The sequence below is a fragment of the Lepisma saccharinum genome, chromosome 8 (genome assembly GCF_977018435.1).
Source record: "Lepisma saccharinum chromosome 8, izLepSacc3.1, whole genome shotgun sequence".
NCBI lineage: Eukaryota > Metazoa > Arthropoda > Insecta > Zygentoma > Lepismatidae > Lepisma > Lepisma saccharinum.
In genome coordinates, this window is record NC_139236.1 from 76316836 (window position 1) to 76335379 (window position 18544).

An 18544-nucleotide genomic window follows, 5' to 3' on the forward strand; every position below is an offset into this window, starting at 1 on the left:
GGAATACCTTACCTTACTTCCTTCTGCCAACAATCTTCTTCACTCCTTTTGTCAGAAGTTTGGAAGATATCTCCTCTTCTTTTGGTGCTAGAGGGGTGATGTACTTGTTGTATAGCTGAAGCAATTCCAGAAAGGTTAAGTTTTCTGTTTTGAATACTACTTTCTCACCATTTTCTGAAAATAGTAAAGTTTCAATTAATTCAATGAAACACTACACGATAGTAGTAACATACTGTATTCACCAACGTACACATTTTTCAGCAAAATTTTTTAATCACTGTATTTATAATTAATTTAAAGTATTTCAAATATGAAGTAATATGTAGGTCAACAAATAACTTACCTAATCTAACTAGGAAAGAATACATTTTATTCTTCTTTGTGACACATCGCAAGGAAATTGTCTAACTCAGAACAGAAAATTTCCAGAAATTAATGTAATCAAGAACTGAGTATCGGCATATAAGACGCACCCTGTTTTTCAAACTTATTTTAAATTTTTATACGCCAGCAAATATAGTTTGGTTTGGAAACTCCATGCTCCATTGAAAATGATATCCGAGGCAAAAGCTATGTCATAATCCATATACTTTGGTTATGGATATTAATCTAGCTATAATAGTGTTGACTGGACAATGAAAAAAAATGCACAAAATGTTCAAGTATCATGAAGATTGTGCTTTTATATTTGGATTTAAGTCTAAACAGATTATTTCAGTCACTGTCAACTATTTTAAGCAAGGCTTTCTACATTCACCAACATATGAACATAGTATAACTTAAAAACTTGCCTCGGTGGGTAAATGGAATGCTGATATTTCACTACTTGCCTTTCATCGATGTGCCAAAGTGTTTTTTTTTTTCATTATTATTATTTTTAACCTTACACTATATGTATGAACCAATTTTCCATTGCAAGATAGCTGGCTCAGTGGGAGAACACACTAAGTGGTCATGTTTTGATCTTGCCATGAAAGTTCCCAGGTTCAAATCCTGGCACGACCATAGGTGTTCTTTGAGTGTGTCCCTTCATGAGTTATGTCATTTCAAAACTCAACCTCATTGAAACAATTAGCCAAAGAGGGCAAAGCCGCATTTAATAACAAAAAATACAAATACCATTCCAAATAGGCTCCATTTGAAATAACATGTAATATCCTACTACAACCAGAAGAGAAGATTAAGGGTGGTTAACAAAACCAATGAAGACAACACAATTATGAACTTGCTAATATACAAGAAACCTGTAGCGGAACTTTTTGGGCAATAAAAGATTGTGAAAGTACCTAGTATATCTGAGTGGCTCAGGCATTTCTTACTTAAAACAGAATATCATATATATTCCTTTTGAGCAGAACCATCCACTTCATGGTAATGAGAATCCAGTAATGCAAGCACAGTTAACCCCCCCCCATACACTCCCCCAGCTAACAAGAAAAAGTAGATGAATAAATGTTTTAGCCCAAATATGCATATGTATTTTCTGTATTATATTGAGGGGGTATATTTAAATGTGACATATTTTTTGTTCCTTCTATCTCCCTACTATTTTTTTTTCCCGGCACCATTAATGATTCTTGTCATCATGCTTTGGGCTACTGGATGCATGCTGGTTCAAGCATCCTGGGGGGGGGGGGGGAGCATAACAACTTTTCTTCAGAGATTTCCGTAGTTGGTAGGTCGGGATTGGCCCTGAAGGGCTGTTGAACCATGCATTATTGCATTTTTATTGATTCTCAAGAAATGAAAATGATGGCACTGGAATGTTGCAAATGACATGCACACAAAAATTTAAATTAGTTGAGTGCACTACAGCATTTTTTTTTAAGGCTGTTGGGTATGTCTCGCAGTACATTGAGCCAAATGGTGGACACCGATTTTCCTTTGCATGCTATATGCAACATTCCTAAAGGGGATGTAAAATATCAGCCTTGGTCTAATTGGTCTCTGTTGATATTTGGTCCCAGCGCTTGAAGTACAAAATGTTAGCTGGGAGATGTTTAGTCCAGCCTTGGGGTTAGTTGGGGAGATGCCTCCATGGTTTAACATGGTGAGAATGAGACACCTGTGTGTGTGGGAGGGGGGGGGGGGCATACCCTCACTTCGAGCACTGTTTCAAGAACTATTTATTACATATACCCCTGTCATTGTAGCCCCGTTCCAGCAGACAGGGCACGTATTTTACTTTTGTTCCATTACCAATACTTATACATTGAAAGTTATGTTATGATTTTTATTGGGCACTTGTAGGCTACCCTTTTAGAGAGAAAAACACACAAATACATTCAGAAAGGAAAAAAAAATCAATGATTAAACATAACATTCCAAAAATCTTGCATAATTATGGGAGTGGGAAATGCAACTAAGGGGCATTGAATCAGGAATTTACATAAAAAAACGTTAAATACTCACGAAGGTTGAAGGTGATACTGGGTGCCTGTCGATTACACAGAATTTCAGGTTTAAAAGAACAGTTCAGGTTAGTTTTTGCTATCTTCTCTGTAGACATGTGGAACATGAAATCCCTGAAAATAACAGAGTAATAAGTTATGAGATATGGATTTTAGTCCAATGGTAACATCATACCACTCTGTCTCAGATGTTTATAATGGCTAAAGCATAGCTGTCAACCTGGTTTTCATGTCAAAATCCTTGGAGCACAATTCAAGATTATTTTTTTTGCTCCTATTTCCTTTTAATAGTTTTTGAATACCTATTCAATTGTTGCCAGTCATTTTGAGCATAACAAAAAATCAAGAAGCACTTATTTTACAAATGTGCACACTCATCTCAATTCCAGTAATGTTTATTACATGCACTTGAGAAGAAAAGAAATAAATACTGACAGAGGAATAGGGGAATATATTCTTACAAAGTTTGGTAATGGATTATAGAAGTTAAAAAATTTATAATATTAATATGTCCAATGTACAATATCTGCAATATTCTCCTTAAGCATGCTCTTTGGAAGAACTGGTTCAACTTTTAAGTATTTTTTTCAAGTTGTTGCCTTATGGAATATCTGGAAACATATTTTGTGAGTCTGTAACACTACATTGGAAAAATATTACACTGTTCTAATGCATAGCTTTCAGAACTTGCATTGGATGCTTTAAGAAATCTGAAAAAGCAGGAAGCGTGTAATTCATCCCTTGACATATTTTTTATATATATACAGAAATCAGTGTATACTACCACAAAACTGTTTACATTCATAAACTACATACTGCAGAGCATGCATTAAGATGGTCATGAAATCGCTGGTGTTAAGGCTCGACTCCAGGGTAGGTGTTTTCGAATATTCCTTTGTTTTCAAAAAACCACTATGATATTCCAAAATCTGAAAAAAAATGCATATGCTTAGAATTCCTTCTAGAGCATTCACATGAATATTTGTATGGTTTCCTTTAGCTGTTGTCTAGATATTCTCAATAGTTTCGTGGCTACGTAAGTCTATTATTAATTTTAATAATATCTAGACAACATTGAAAACAAACCACACAAATATTCACGTCAATGCTCCAGAAGGAATTCTAAGCATATGCCTTTTTTTTCAGATTTTGGAATATCATAGTGGTTTTTTGAAAGCAAAGGAATGTTTGAAAACACCTGCCCTGGCATCAGCCAAAGATCCAGCAGAGCCTTAATAAGGCTATCCGAGCTGCCCTATTCTATGCAAGATAAAATTAGTCTTAATAAAGCCTCACAATACTTTCATCATCTTTGCAGATGGCCACGGACAAGAGTAAGATTCCACCACAACGAAGACATCAACCAACTGCACCATTTCAGTCAATGTCCAATGATACAGGAGAAGGGATATGCAATGGGATTGGTAAGTTTCTTAAAGAATTATTTTACATTATTGTTATATAATGATGATACTGACATGTTCACTGAAGACTGCTTAATAAATGAGGAGCCAAATATAGAATTAATTGATTGATTTGGTGTTTTAAGTCCACTTTATGCACAGTTAAGGTTAATCGGGACTGGTCCTACAGTTTAAAGTGGGATCCGAACCACTTGTGCCTCCATCAGGTATCGAACCCAGAACCCCTTGATTACAAGGCAGCGACGCTACCACTGCGCCATCGGGGAGGCCTACGAAATATAAAAGTGTGTTTCATCAACGTGAGTGTTAACAAAAGTTGAGTTCACATAGATATAATTCCTTTCTCCGGCTTTCCCCATATCATGTGGCTTATTCAGGAAAATTGGACAAGCCTTGGATTAAAACATAATAAAAGGTAGATTGTTAAAATGTTATAAAGGTAGTCAGGTGACATAAAAACAAGGTAGAAATTGTCATGGAGGGATGCACATTGTGACAGGGCAACTGCTCCCTTGATTCAGACTTCAGACTACCTTTTTAACAAACTTGGGTAAGAGTTCCGAATGTTTAATGATCTTTACATTATCATAGGAGAAAGACGAAGTATTTCAAAATGGTATAATTGATTGTTACAGTAAATTTGAACCTTGGTGAAGGTATTACCATTATTAGTAGTTCTGAAAAGTGCAATTTATTGGCAAAAGAAAAAAAAAACTTACAAAAGTATGTTATGCAAGCATCCACGCTTCCCACTAACAAGGCATTTTTTGTTCAAGAAGAAAGTATTGCAGAATAGTTGAAATGGGAAGTAAATTTGAAGATTTCTGAAATTAATTAGCACCGTTTGCAGTCCCAAAAAGTCCTATTTATCAGCAAAAAAAAAAGATGTAAAAGGTAACTTTTGCAAATACCCTGCTTCCCATTGTTAAGCCATTCCACAGAGTACTTCCGAGATGAGGCTCGAAGGTGTCGAGCTTGAGACCAGCACCAACGTGATGTTGAAAGCACTTAGGGAATTGAGTTTGAGTTCTGGTTTTAAGAGCACTTTATGCACAGGAAGGCTAATCGGTACTGGACCTACAGTTTAAAGTGGGACCCGAACTACCCCTTGATTACAAGGTGACAACATTACTAATACACCATCAGGGAGGCCCCAAACCTGGCCCACCTAACCTAACCATGAAAGCATTTAGACATTATTTGAATTCTAAGAGCCCAAACCTAACCTAACTACAAAACCCCTCCACACCACACACACGTGACCTAGATGGCAGCAGCAGTCCGTAACCAAGACAACAGTAAACGATGGCTGGTTGCAAGAAAAGTTAACAGTGTCATATGGGCACAACGTATTTCTTAATTTTTACAGAAGAAACTACTTACGGAAATGAGTTTCTGTTGCATGTTGAAATTTCGTTGAGGTGTTTTCTTTCGTCGAGGAATCTATGTGACCAGGAATTCATGTGTTTTTCAATAAAAATATCTCTCAGATGCACAATAGACTTTGCTTTCATTTGCTTCCTGTACGTTTGATGACGTAACTTCCTGTAAGTGTTTCCAACCACACTTTGTTTTTGTTGTTCTGGGTCTAGGATGCGAACCATTTTTTTAACTATGTTCACCTTAACTATTCTTGCCTAACCTAACCTTACCGGAAATGGTTCATGGGGCTATCCGTGAATGGTTTCATGGGGTAGCCCCACATACCATTCATGGATAGCCCCAAAAAACAATCGTGGATAGCCCCACGAACCATTTCTGGTAAGGTTAGGTTAGGCAAGCATAGTAAAAATTAAATTTACAATACCAGACCCTTCTGTAATTTCCATAATACTAATTATACTCTCGAAATACTTAGTCGCTATGATTCTTCTAAGGTTAAGATGTTGTGGTCAAGTGCAGAAATTGATCATTAACATGTAGAAGTTGTAAAAGAAGTTCTTCAATTCTCGCAATCATTCTCTGTGTACAAGTATGGAAACAGCGTTGGCACAGTGTTGATTTGACGGATCGTGTTAGAATGGTGGAAGAGAGCAGTAAAAAAGATGTGAATGTTGCACAGATCGTTAGATGGAGTGTGGAGGAGGATGCGTCGAGGATGAAGGACTAAAGTGAAAGTGACAATCACGATGTAGAAGAGGATGTGGAATGCGAACTGATTTGATTACAGGCAAGTTTGGCAACAGTGCATGGATCGTAAAATTGCAGGATACGAAAATGGAATCTTCGGTGACTAACGTTTGTGGTTAAAGTGCTACGAAAATAAGATTTTTTTTATAGGTTCGTTGCTGCACTTACCGGAAAACCATTGATGGACAGCCACACTGAACATTCTCTGTAAGGTTAGGTTAAACAAGTGTGACGAAAGAAATTCTGGAGCGCGGAAAGTAATTTTTGGAGTTGTACGTGCTACAAAACTTACATTTTTTAATATTTAAATTCCTTAGCAACGTATCTATAGAGACAGGCGGGTAGCCAGAGTGGAGGCATTGCCACGATAGCGGTTGCAGGCAGGTTATTACCCCAGGGGCGGAGCCTGGAATTGGCAGGAAATTTCAGGAAATTTTGACAGCAATTTTCAGAACATTTCTTGGGGTACAGCCATGAAAAACCAACTTCGACATACATCGATCAGTACCGGTGCTTCGAAGTTTGCATACTCACTAATTGAGGCCTCCCAATCATGAATTTGAAGTTAAAATTTGGCGGTCAGGTGTAGAAATTGCAAAATAAGCGAAATTGAATGATGTGCGATCATTTTAACTTTGAATTAATGATTAGGAGGCCTCAATTAGTGAATATGAGAAATATTACAAAAATCGGGGAGGGTTCCAGTATTGTAAATTCGCTAAAAAAAAAAAAATCCATGCATAATAGGTATTTTTTGGTGAAGAAGGTTGGAAACACTGCATACCCCACTGATAATGCACGGTAAAATTTCAGTAACCACCAATCGTCTCTAATTCCCTTAATTTCTTATTTTTCACATTGATACTTACATATTCTGCATTCCTAAGGATTCTTGAAGGTGGCATTTGGTTTTTTTCACGCAAATAATCTCAATTTTAGACAGAGTAATTTTTTTGGTACTACTTTACTGTACCTGAGACACCTATCAATTATTTATTTTGCAAGTTTTTACATTGCTAACGTACTATTCTGCATTGCGGAACATTTCTTTAGGTGAAATAATGAATTTCTAACGAAAATAATGTCTATTTCTTGTTCCTTATTACCAACAAACCATCCATGGGTAGCCCCAAAAACCATTGACGTTAGCCCAAAAATTCACGATAGCCCCACGAACCATCACGGGGACGAGGTATGCCTACTAGGTTAGGTTAGGCTTGTTAGTTTAGGTTCCATTAGCACTCCTTTTGTTTAATTTAGCATATTGACCGTATTGTGCTCTCGTGCAGAAAGCAAATGGCAGCAGCAGCAATAGCGCGTCAGAAATAGATTTTCGTAGAAAACCACATGCATTCCCATTAAATGGATCAAAACTATATTCCCGAACATCAACAATGCTACAGAAAATGATTTGCATAAGTACTTTCTCCTGTAAATTTGAAGAAATCTGTCTCCGGTATAGTAAAGTGTTACCATTCTTTTTGTTCGCTTTCGCTTGCGTTACACGCGATATGGCGGAGAAATCTTGACTAGCATTGTCCATGATCAGTGGTTATGCAGTGTTGCAACCTTCTTCATAGAAAAATACTTACTTTCGTGTTACTGATTTTGTATTTCTTTCCAGGTTCGAAAACCCCACAAACCATGCACGGCAAGGTTAGGTTAGGTTCTGTTAGGTTAGGCAAGCATAGTTAAAATTGTATTTTAAAATTAGAAAAATTGAAGATAATTTATTTTATGGGACATTCCAATTCCTTCACAATTCCATGGTGAATTGCAAATTCTACTGGATCTTCAACGCCGTGCAATTTCACCACGCATCGTGTGCACATCATGTTGTCGCAAGTTCGTAATCAGAAATGATGAACAGTAACGCACGTTTATTTACATTCTACAACTGTTACACAGTTATAAAACCGCGTATTTGGAAACACTGACCGGTTGTTACGTCATTAAACACACGCAAAAATTTGGTTCTCGTAGTAGACTGACATCAAAGGAACAGCTTTGGTGCATTGGAGTGAAATTAATGTCGAAAATTACTTGATTTACTGGCAAAAAAATTTAAGCGAGGGGAAAACACACTTCCAAGACCTTCCTAAAGTATAAATAAACTCATTTCGGTAAGTACTTTCTTCTGTAAAATTGAAGAAATACGTTTTGCGGAAATAAAAATTTTGCTAAATTGAAACTATTTTCGTGAAAAAAGCAGAAGGCAACCTTCAAGAATCTTTTGCAATGCAGAATACACAAGTACGAATGTTAAAAATGCCGAAATAAACGAGTGAGAGGTGGTGTGCCCATACAACACTGTTACCGAGAAGAATCGTATAGGGGTATAAAAAAAATAAACATTTTCAAGGAAACACGGAGTAAGTAATCAATAAAACTCCGAAGTATATATTAACAGAATTAAATTGGACATCAGAGCATGGGGAAAAAAATGCAATGACTAATTTTATGGGGGGTAGTTTATTTGATATCTAAGAACATGAGTCTGTTCAGTGTCATATTCAACTACTAAATGAAACAAAACAAACTGGTACTGCATCATCAAAGAAGCAAGTCATCTATGGGGAAAAGAAAAACAACATGAAAAAAGACACGGGGCTCGAATTGTACTCGCCCTGGCTGGCAATAATCGACCAGAAAGCCCAATTTGCCTACCATCTAAACTCTACTTCCACACAAAAAGCCCTGGTTCCTTGAAATTTAGAGTAATGCTATCTGTCAAAAGCTCTGTAGCATTTCTGGAATTCAAAACCCATATTTCACAGTTGCAGGGGAAAATAAACCCACTGTTACCATTACTTCATCATACAATAAGCACATTTAACTACTTACCCAAGTATCATGTCTGATCTCTAGTGTGTGTCAACCTGGCAAATTATTTTCCAGTTATGAATTTATCAAGGTAATGCAAAGTACAACTTACAAATGCAGGCACTGGAAAAGTAATGCTCCACTTGGGTTACAATACTCCCCAACTCTGCTCGAAGACAAGTACAGAATTTCGTTCATGTGCAAATCGCATGTGTATCATTATGATATTGGAACTTGTGCCACTGTTTGCTGGGGACCAAGGTTATATGAAAGTATGGTACCAGTTTCATAGATCGGAGACACATTAAAATCGGATATTTTGTGTTTCGCATGGTTCGTACTTACCAATTGTGTATTGTGTAACATAGTTCATAGTGCCATTATGCTTTTTAAACGAAAACAAACCCAATTTTTCACACAGAGAGTAATTTTTGTTATTCCTTTTTTCGCTTCCTTAACACACAATATGACGGGCAAAACTTGACTACGGTAGTGGGTATGCAGTGTTTCCAACCTACTATTGTGTTCGTCACGTGTGCAAATTGTACATTATGCATGGGTAGCTGACGGATAGCCTCACGAATCATGCCGATAAGGTTAGGTTAGGCAAGCATAGTTAAAAAAAAAGGGGTTGGAAACACTGATAGTGGGTTACGTCATCAAACTTATACAGCATCTGGTTCACGTAGGGAAAGCAATGGCAATTGTGCGTCGGTGAGATATTTCTCTTGAAAAATACATGATTTCTCGGTCAAATAGATTCCACGATGAAAGAAAATACCTCGACGAACGCTGGAAACCTTAGAGAAACTCATTTCCGTAAGTAGTTTCTTCTGTAAAAATGAAGAAACGTGTCTCCGATATATGAAACTGTTACCGAAAGTATATATTGGGGGTTAAGACATCATATTTCACCAAAGATGCTGTAAGATGACAGTATGCACTTATATACATGTATAGAATTCATCAGTTAAAAGTTTTGTTTTAATTAAATTGACTTTATTGCTAGGCGATTTTCAGCTGTTGCTGGTCTTATGCTCATATGCGGTATATACTGCCATATGCCCTCGACTACAGCACTGATTGTAACATTCATTATTGCCTTACAACCCACACATTCTCCTAACCTTCACTTTTCCAATAATACATGGGGAAAATTTGTAATCCTGTGATAGTTCTCAAGAGAAATCATAATACACCATCTCCCCCTCATTCCTCACAATATGCGTATTTGGAATATGTATTTGACTGTCCTGTCTGTCAAAATATTGGTGCATAGCATTCATATCGCACATTATTTCAGAACATGCTCTAGCACAAATGTTACGAGGGTATGGAGTATATGAAGGTGTAGCAAACTTCGAATTGTATTGTTAGTAATGGTTAACAGTAATGCATTATGTCTGATATGAAAATATCAAACATGTTATTTATTTTTGAAATAGTATCCATGTTTCATTACGTGTTATTTTTGTGTAAATTACCTCAAATTCATGCATTGATGTACAATCCCAAAACTGTCGCATCTATAAAACAAATGAACGTCGGTTTCGTTTCAGTCAAAACACATACTTTGTAATCCTTACCTTATCGAAAGTGCATTTTCATGAAATGGGTCAAATTTTATGGTAATTCGTTTTACAGGTTTCAAAGTAACATTTCTCAGTTGCTTACTGATAGCACTAACAATTCCAGCAGATCTCGTTAATGTCCCGGAGAATGAGATAGACATCCTGATATCGACTTTTGAACATCACGATGGCCAACATCTGAATGCCACAGAAATAGGTGCGAATGTGACTTGCACTCCGCGTGTTAAAATTTTTCTAAAATTACCTTTATATATATGCTATATGCATATACACATGCTTTATGAATAAAAGACTTTCAAGTGATACATCATTTTACACCTGGAAATTTTAGTGTAGCTTTTTTTAGCTTGTTTTTTCTCTACATGATTCTTTTCATTTTGAAATGTGTTAAGCACTCACGTGTCGGCTGTGCAAATTAGAACAGTAAAATATACCGTAATTAAGTTCTTTAACATACATACAATGCATTAATCTTAAAATCTTTATGTGAATCAATACTCTTGAGAAAGGAACTGACAAAATTAGAAATACGTGTCGCTTTGCAGTCAGTGTTCACAGAATTACTTTGCTAATATATTCTTATTTACAATAACGTAGTAGCTGCTTATGTGAACTAAATTTTACAGAACTTGTATTTTACGATGGCCTGTTACATTTACAGAAAACACTTTAATTGCTTTAAGTACAATAACCTCTGTGCAAATCTGCAATGTTGGTATTTCATTGATTTGTTGGAGCCATGTTCAGAACGGTAGGAGATACGACCAATAAGAGTTAGTTTTGAAGCACGTAACCTCGACGTCACACTGACGCCATATTGCTTATGTTTTATTTGGGAGGTTGAGTGGCGAGGCCTTCTCGTCGTATTTATTTATTGTACCTTTATTATTTATTTGATCTGATATAATAGGACATGTACCCAGTTGGGCAGCGTAAGTATGCTATAAGAAAGTGTTACATAATGTGTATTTTGTCAGAAAATAAATATAGGCGTACCATTACAGTTACGATGATCAAGGTTCAATGCTTGAGGTCAGCCTTTGTTACATTATCAAGGCGCGTGAAGTTATTAATTGTTCTTAATTTACTGTCGTATTTAGCATGATGTGCCACTTATTTCTTGTAAAATAATATTAGTAATTTATCAATGTGGGAGGGGGTGTGTGTGATATGTTCGGCGAAAGAAACCCAAGTTGTATTGGCTCCGAGTAGTTGGTTTGTTTTTAGTCTACCTCTCAAGGCCAGGTATTTTCCTAAAAATCCCAAATCAATTTGCTATGAATCACTGCTGTCAAAGCAATGTTCCGACGAAGTACAAATTCATTATCTTACTTAAGAAATAGAAATATCGTTAAAGTTGAATTTTAAGCCCGAGGTGCAATGAGCAATCTGCCTTGCCCTTAGCTTGGGATGTAAATACAAGGTTGTGTTTATATTATTCTTATAACTTCGGTACGAAACACGAGATGTAAAATGTGTTTTATGAAATACACATGTAATGATTTGTAAACGCTCATCCATACTAACTGCTGAAATTCTACTACATACATGAATAAGACTCCACAGAATTCTTTCCAGGATGGAGCAGCGAGACATTTTGTTTCTTAAAAAACTGTGTTCTCTCTCCACACTGCTAGAACACTGCCTGAATTTAACCTATGATGTACCAAATGAACTTGTAATAACAGTTCCCTGTAAATCAGAATATGAAATGTAGCATCATTTGGCACCTCCAGGAATGCCCAACATTGGAGCAAACCGAGGTAGGAAGTCCACTGGAGATAACTTGTTACCTGGCTGTTGGCTAGGTAACTGCTACTTCAGGCTGCAAGGATTTCACACCACCAGCAGTCAACATAGTCGTTTGCTAGTGTCAAGATGGCAGACAGGCCTTGCGCAGAATAGCTTTAAGGGTGTAATGTACATAGAGATGGCTTCTGATTAAAGTGGTCTTCTAATTAATTCACAAGATGTTGCTTGCACAAACTCTCTAGGTGCTTATCATACTGGTATCCAGTTAGTCAAATGATTTTCACTGTGTCAATAAATGTAGAAATTGTGTAGATCATTCATCAGTGGCCTTTTTTTAATTCGTGCTTCAGTCCTAAAATTTTGTTGATGTGGGTATGATTTTATGATGAATGATAAATATTTTCCTGGAGCATATTTCTTTGTTGGTAGCATCGCTGATTCAACGATTGACTTAGTATATTAAAATATATTCTTTTTTAGTATTTTCAAATATATTCTTTTTTACTGATCGCAAAATGATCTGAGCTTTTAGAAATCTGTGACTAATTTGCAAATGGATATAAAATTTATGTATCATTAGTTTAGTCAGTATTGTTCAAAGTGGTGCATTTTACATGTTTTATGGTAGCTTAACCATGAGTTAGTTAATTTTTTTCCCATTGCAGGATAAGTAATGTCTGTATAAAACATGTGTTTTGTTTACTGTATGTGACTAAATTCTTGCATTACATTGTTTTCCACAGAAGTACCATGGTCAATTTCAGGTCAAACTGGTCAAAGTAATCGACCTGCGTCCCCAGGCATGGGTAGGCCAACTGTTTCATTTTTTTTTTTTTTTGTTTTATTCCAGGGTTCCCTATGTTCTTTTCCTTGCATTTAATTACAGGTTATATTGAGTAATTATAATTCCTCAGTTGGGTTTGCTCGTTCCAGTTAGTGGGACCAGTGGAAGTCATTTGTTTTCTGAATGAACAAAGTATTGTGTATGTCTTGGGTATAAAGTTTTATTCTTTTTCAAAACAGGAACAGCAGTCGTTTGTTTTTGTGATCTCAGTACTGTGGGCACTTCTATTAAAAATGTAGTTGGATTCTGACGAGAATATATTTTTAATTTTTGTTTGCCTTACTTATCTTCTCTTACCCTTTTCAGTCATGGTAGATCCTAGGACACCGTATCTAACTTGTGATTTGAACATGTAGTTAAATATGAGAATGGAGTTTTGAATTTTTTGTGATTTATTGAACTGCTATTTTAAAGCATGTTGTTCTGATCTGATTGCAGGGCTAGTACTGTAGACTTGGGTGCTGTTTTTTTTGTCTGGTGGTAGATGGAAGTACATTTGTTAACATGTGAAATTTAGTGTATGCGTTAATTGTGGACTGACTGCATGCTATATATTATTTGTATATATTTTCCATACTATTGAATGTATGTTCGTGCGTGATCTCTTGAGTAAAGATGGATCAGGTTTAAGTAACCTGATTAGGTATATTAAGAACCATCGTACGTTAAGAATTACATTTTTTATGTATATTTTAGAGCCAAAAGTGCCACTATAGAGGAGTAAGGTTCTTTCACTTAGCAATAAAACAAAAAAATATGGATTTCAGTTCTTTGTAGAGTCAAGCATTATTTCGGAGATGTAATCATAATTCATATGGGAGCCTGCAGGTTTTCATATTTGGTGACAAAACACCCATATATCGTCAGTTCAAAATTTCATCAGTAACGCCAGTATCAAATTACTTCTGAATTTGTTCATGTCTTGTGTGATGATAGTTTTGTTCTATTCACCAACTGATAGATGCAACAATGTGAAGGTTTCCACTACCATCGATAAAGAAATTCAAAACGAAAGTTTGGCAACAGTAAATGTGATTTTTGTTTATAGTAGGCCTCTGTGACTGGGTGTTCAATATAACACTACGAAGCTAGAGGTCTGATTCAAATCCTGGTTAAGGCTTGAATATATTGATTGATTGAATTTGTGTTTTTAAGTCCTCTTTATGCCCAGTGTGGCTAATCGGGACTGGACCTACAGTTTAAAGTGTGATCCGAAGCACTGTGTGCCTCCACTGGGTATCAAATCTGGGATCCCTTGATTACAATGCAACAACGTTACCACTGTGTCATCGGGGAGACACTTGAATATATCTTTATCCAATCATCTATTTCATCAGTTCATTGCCCATTCCAGTCACAATTAAATCAAGAGCTAATGTAACCAAAATATGAATAAAGAATTTTAAATATGTGTCGACGTCTGCTGTGCCAGTTGCAACTTATGGAAGAAAAAGTATTCTGTAGCTGGAATGAGCCAGAACATTTATTTCTACTCTAAAAAGTATAGTTCATGAACTGAGTTAAACCCAAATCCAGTATGTTTGTGATTGTTCTTTCGTCCATTGCAAATTATCACCATTCATCCTAATCTTCGCAATTAGCCAAAAGTGGCAGAAAAGCAAAGTAAAATAAAATTATCAATTTGTTTAAGGTTCATGAAGCTCATTTGTTAATGTCTACAAGGCACGTCCAGAAAGTAAGTTCCGTTTGGTAATAAAATTAAATTGTGTACAGATACAGAAAAGTTATTTATTGCACAAATTCTACAACTCTTAAACTACTTTTCCACATAACTGCCGAAATTTTGCAGGCATTTGTCATAGCGTGGCACAAGTTTTTGTATACCTTCTTCATAGAAATTTGCCGCCTGTGTCTTCAACCAGTTGGAAACAGTTTCTTTCAGCTCGTCGTCATTGTTGAAGTGTTGACCGCCAAGGAAAGACTTGAGATGTAAGAACAGATGAAAGTTGCTACATCTCAAGTCTTTCCTTGGCGGTCAACACTTCAACAATGACGACGAGCTGAAAGAAACTGTTTCCAACTGGTTGAAGACACAGGCGGCAAATTTCTATGAAGAAGGTATACAAAAACTTGTGCCACGCTATGACAAATGCCTGCAAAATTTCGGCAGTTATGTGGAAAAGTAGTTTAAGAGTTGTAGAATTTTGTGCAATAAATAACTTTTCTGTATCTGTACACAATTTAATTTTATTACCAAACAGAACTTACTTTCTGGACATGCCTTGTATAATATTATCTTTTTAGTTTTCATGTCTATTATTATGCTTTTAATACCCTTTTAATTGCTTATTTGGGTAGTTTATACGACCATCAAATTGTCTGTTATCTGTAACAACACTATTATAACTGCGTTTGATGTTATTTGCAGTGTTCTTGTTAGTACTGTAGTAGTTTTGGTTCGAACTTACTTACCCAATCCACACAATTGGCATGTGCAGTTTGGGCAATTTGGAAAATACAGTACCCTTTGTGTTGATTGTATCAGAGAGCCTGTTCTGCCCTAAAGTAGTGCTCTGCAAGTACAGTCTTTGGACCTAGTATTTATAACTATGGCATTTCGTTTAATGATCCTTTTTTAACATTGGTGGGGATGGGGGAAGTGGTCACACAAATGGAATACAGTTGTTATTGCAGAAATTTCTTCCCTCTTTTATAGAAATCCTAGCTAGTTCAGTAGCATACTGTGTATTGGGATTGTAAATAGAGTAGTAGGTTGCACAAATGCATGTTCAGATTTTCTGAGCAAAAACTTGAAAGAAATAAGAAATGTTGTTTAGAGTATTGTAGACTGTAGGTAGTACATAGTTTCTTTCCTATTAGTTCTTGTAGGGGTTTAGCAAAACTGAATAAAACTTCAATTCAGCAGGGAACCCTGGTTAGACTTAGTTTATATACCAGTTCACAAAGAGTGAATTTTAGCGTAGAATATAGCTGTTATTGTGTGCTTTTTGCTTTTTTTTGCTTACAAGGGTGTCACTTTGCAAATGTTAGTGTGTGAAACAAACTTTGTAGGAGCTTTTTTTTTTATATAGATAAATGATAGTTAAAATTCATTGTAATAAATCCCTCATATAAAGAGATAAATATAGTTTGTAGAAACATTTGCACAGAATGTAAATAGTGATAGAAATAACAAAACATATTCTCCTATAAGATGAATAAAAAAATATTCAAGAGATAATTTATAATTAGCAACTGGAAGATGCTTATTTATGAAATAGTACAGGGTGGCTACTCAACGGGAATTCCTTGAATTCTAGGAATTATGCGTGAATTATTGGCTCCGGGAATTATGCGTGAATTCTACTTGAATTTTTCTCCATAGACGTGAAAAATTACAACTTTTTAAATCCAAATCCAATTCACATTTTATGCAAATAAAAATTATTTTCGTAAAATTTTCTTGCTCGCTTCGCCCGCAATTCCTGCTTTCCTTAGTCCTATCATGTTAAAGGTCCTGGGTTCGATCCCCGGTTGATTCAAATCTGGGAACTTTTCTAACATTGGAAGCGGTCAGGGGTGTGATGCTGATCACACACATCACCCCACTCACGGCAGGATCAAGAACGTGTGGGGCATTATCCCCACACCCCCTATATGCCTTCATGGCGTGGTGCTAAGCACAGGGGAACACTTTACTTTTTTTTTCTCCTTGTATATACACTTAGTCCTATGAAGTTTATAACCATAGCTAGGGGGCGGCGGGAGTCTGTGCTGGACGCCAAACTATCTATATGAACAAAAGTTGTAAAATTGATTGATTTGTGGTTTAAAGTCCACTTTATGGACATAAAGACTAATCAGAACTGGGACATACAGTTTAAAGTGGGATCCAAAGTACTGTGCCATGTGTTGAAATAATAATTGAAATCGATTGTTCGAACACAAATGCTTTAGCAACAACTTCTACCCCCTTTTTGCATAATTTACAAGGATAATGTCTTTGATACTACTACTACTACTATTAATAATAAGAAGAACAATTTTAGTCCTGGAGGGCATAGATGTTTGTGACTGTCCATTCATCATATCACTCATCCCAATCTTCGCAAATTAGCCAAATGTGGCACAAGAAGCAAAGTAAAATAAAACAAATCAATAATAATAATCATGGCTGCGCCTGTGATTGTAAATAGAAACTCTAATTATATCACATATATAGTTTATTTGAATTATAACTTTTGGATGTTGGACCCTTTATATTATTAAGATATTTGTGTGTGTATGTTGAGAGGCGGTAATACGTAAGGTTGAAATAAAGAAAACATCTACTTGAATTCTTGGAAAGTTCACCTTGAAAACTGGGAATTATACTTGAATTTTATGATGGTCCTAGAGTAGCTACCCTGTAGTAGTAGTTCATGTTTTGGTTATGCGTGTATAGTGTTACATAAGTTGAAGATTGTGTTACTAGCAGCTATGTTGCTTCTTATTTTTGGACAGAAGGATATTATTTTCAAGATATTTAAGCGTAGAACTTTCCAATTTCTCAATGATTTCACATCTGAGTCTTTCATTACATTGTATGGTGTGAAATCCCATTGAGATTTGCACTTGTCAGTAATCAGTTCACAACTGTACGTTTAAATTTATTTACTATATTCTGGTGAAATATATCTTCAAGACCCCGGTCTCGGAAATCTCCTATAAGGGCTGGGGGTTCAACATGCTAACCCCACGTCACCCCAATACCAGTTGATCTCCACAGCTCTAGGTAGGATTGTGGGAGGGAGACGGGCAGTCGGTAGATTGGCCTAGGCCCTTCAAGGGCTGTTGAGCCACGGGTGGTTATATCTTCAAGGCAGGAGCTAAGTTTACTAATTATTGTAGACTTACATTTTGGATTTCAGTTGTCACAAGTATATAGTTGAGGGAAATGAGAATATAATGTTTAATATGAATTAAAAAAGTTGTGTTGTTTTTTGTGTTTATAGTTACAACCAGTTTATATTAAGGAATATAAATTTACCACACTTATCTAGAATGAAATTTATAGTTAAAGATTTTAGGTTTAGATTCAGACATGGAGACACTTAAGAGTACATTTGTTCAAATTCTGGTGCGTTTTATTATTTTTATCTTCATTTTTCATTGCTAAAGTTATTTTGTACCTGTGAGATTCTGCTGTAGACACCACCTTGTTATTGTGCAGATTTTTTAACCTAATTTTCAAAACAACATAATATTTAAAAAGTAATATTCACCATGGCTTACAAACTTAAATACAGCAAAGGAAGGAAACAAAGTAATTGTCTTCCTTTTTCAAATTTCATCTTTCATTGTTATTTAGTCTTGTAATGCATGACAATTAGTTTGAGTGGCTCCGTTTGTATGAGTGTTATTAACAAGTGATATGTCGTCTATCTTAAAAAAAAAAAGTCATTCTAAGTTACAGGTATACAAATACAATTTATAGCATTTTAGTCATCAAAACATGAATTAGTAGAATAATTTGCAAGTGAAATGTAGAATACTAAAGTTTGCAAGCCTACGTGCCTATTTTTCCATTCTCTACCATGTTTTATGGATTAATAGACTAGAATAATA

At 35.8% G+C, this 18544-nt stretch overlaps 2 protein-coding genes across 6 annotated transcripts in view; one reads left to right on the forward strand and one right to left on the reverse strand.

Moving 5' to 3' along the window:
- AGO1 (protein argonaute-1) overlaps positions 1-18544 on the forward strand; it is a 105909-nt gene that overhangs the window by 19222 nt on the left and 68143 nt on the right. For 3 of the 5 annotated variants that reach the window (XM_083126984.1, XM_083126985.1, XM_083126988.1), the window contains exon 2: positions 3730-3835. In XM_083126984.1, the coding sequence (XP_082983110.1) occupies positions 3730-3835 (106 nt within the window). Of the gene's footprint in view, positions 1-3729; positions 3836-11151; positions 11313-12875; positions 12939-18544 lie in introns of those variants that run through there. The other 2 variants (XM_083126986.1, XM_083126987.1) reach the window with 2 other exon arrangements.
- Positions 14-10576, reverse strand: mRpL53 (mitochondrial ribosomal protein L53). The gene is made up of 3 exons (XM_083126993.1): positions 10375-10576; positions 2413-2525; positions 14-174 (listed from the first exon to the last, which is right to left on the reverse strand). Exons 1-3 carry the CDS (start codon positions 10518-10520, stop codon positions 14-16), a joined length of 420 nt encoding a protein of 139 aa, XP_082983119.1. The 5' UTR covers positions 10521-10576.

Excerpts from the sequence above, each read along its gene's own strand:
- mRpL53 (XM_083126993.1), bottom strand. The coding sequence starts at position 10,520 with ATGTCTATCTCATTCTCCGGGACATTAACGAGATCTGCTGGAATTGTT. Across the intron at positions 2,526-10,374 it reads GAAAATGCACTTTCGATAAG|GGATTTCATGTTCCACATGT; the intron begins GTAAGGATTACA and ends TGTTATTTTCAG. Across the intron at positions 175-2,412 it reads CAGTATCACCTTCAACCTTC|AAAATGGTGAGAAAGTAGTA; the intron begins GTGAGTATTTAA and ends TACTATTTTCAG.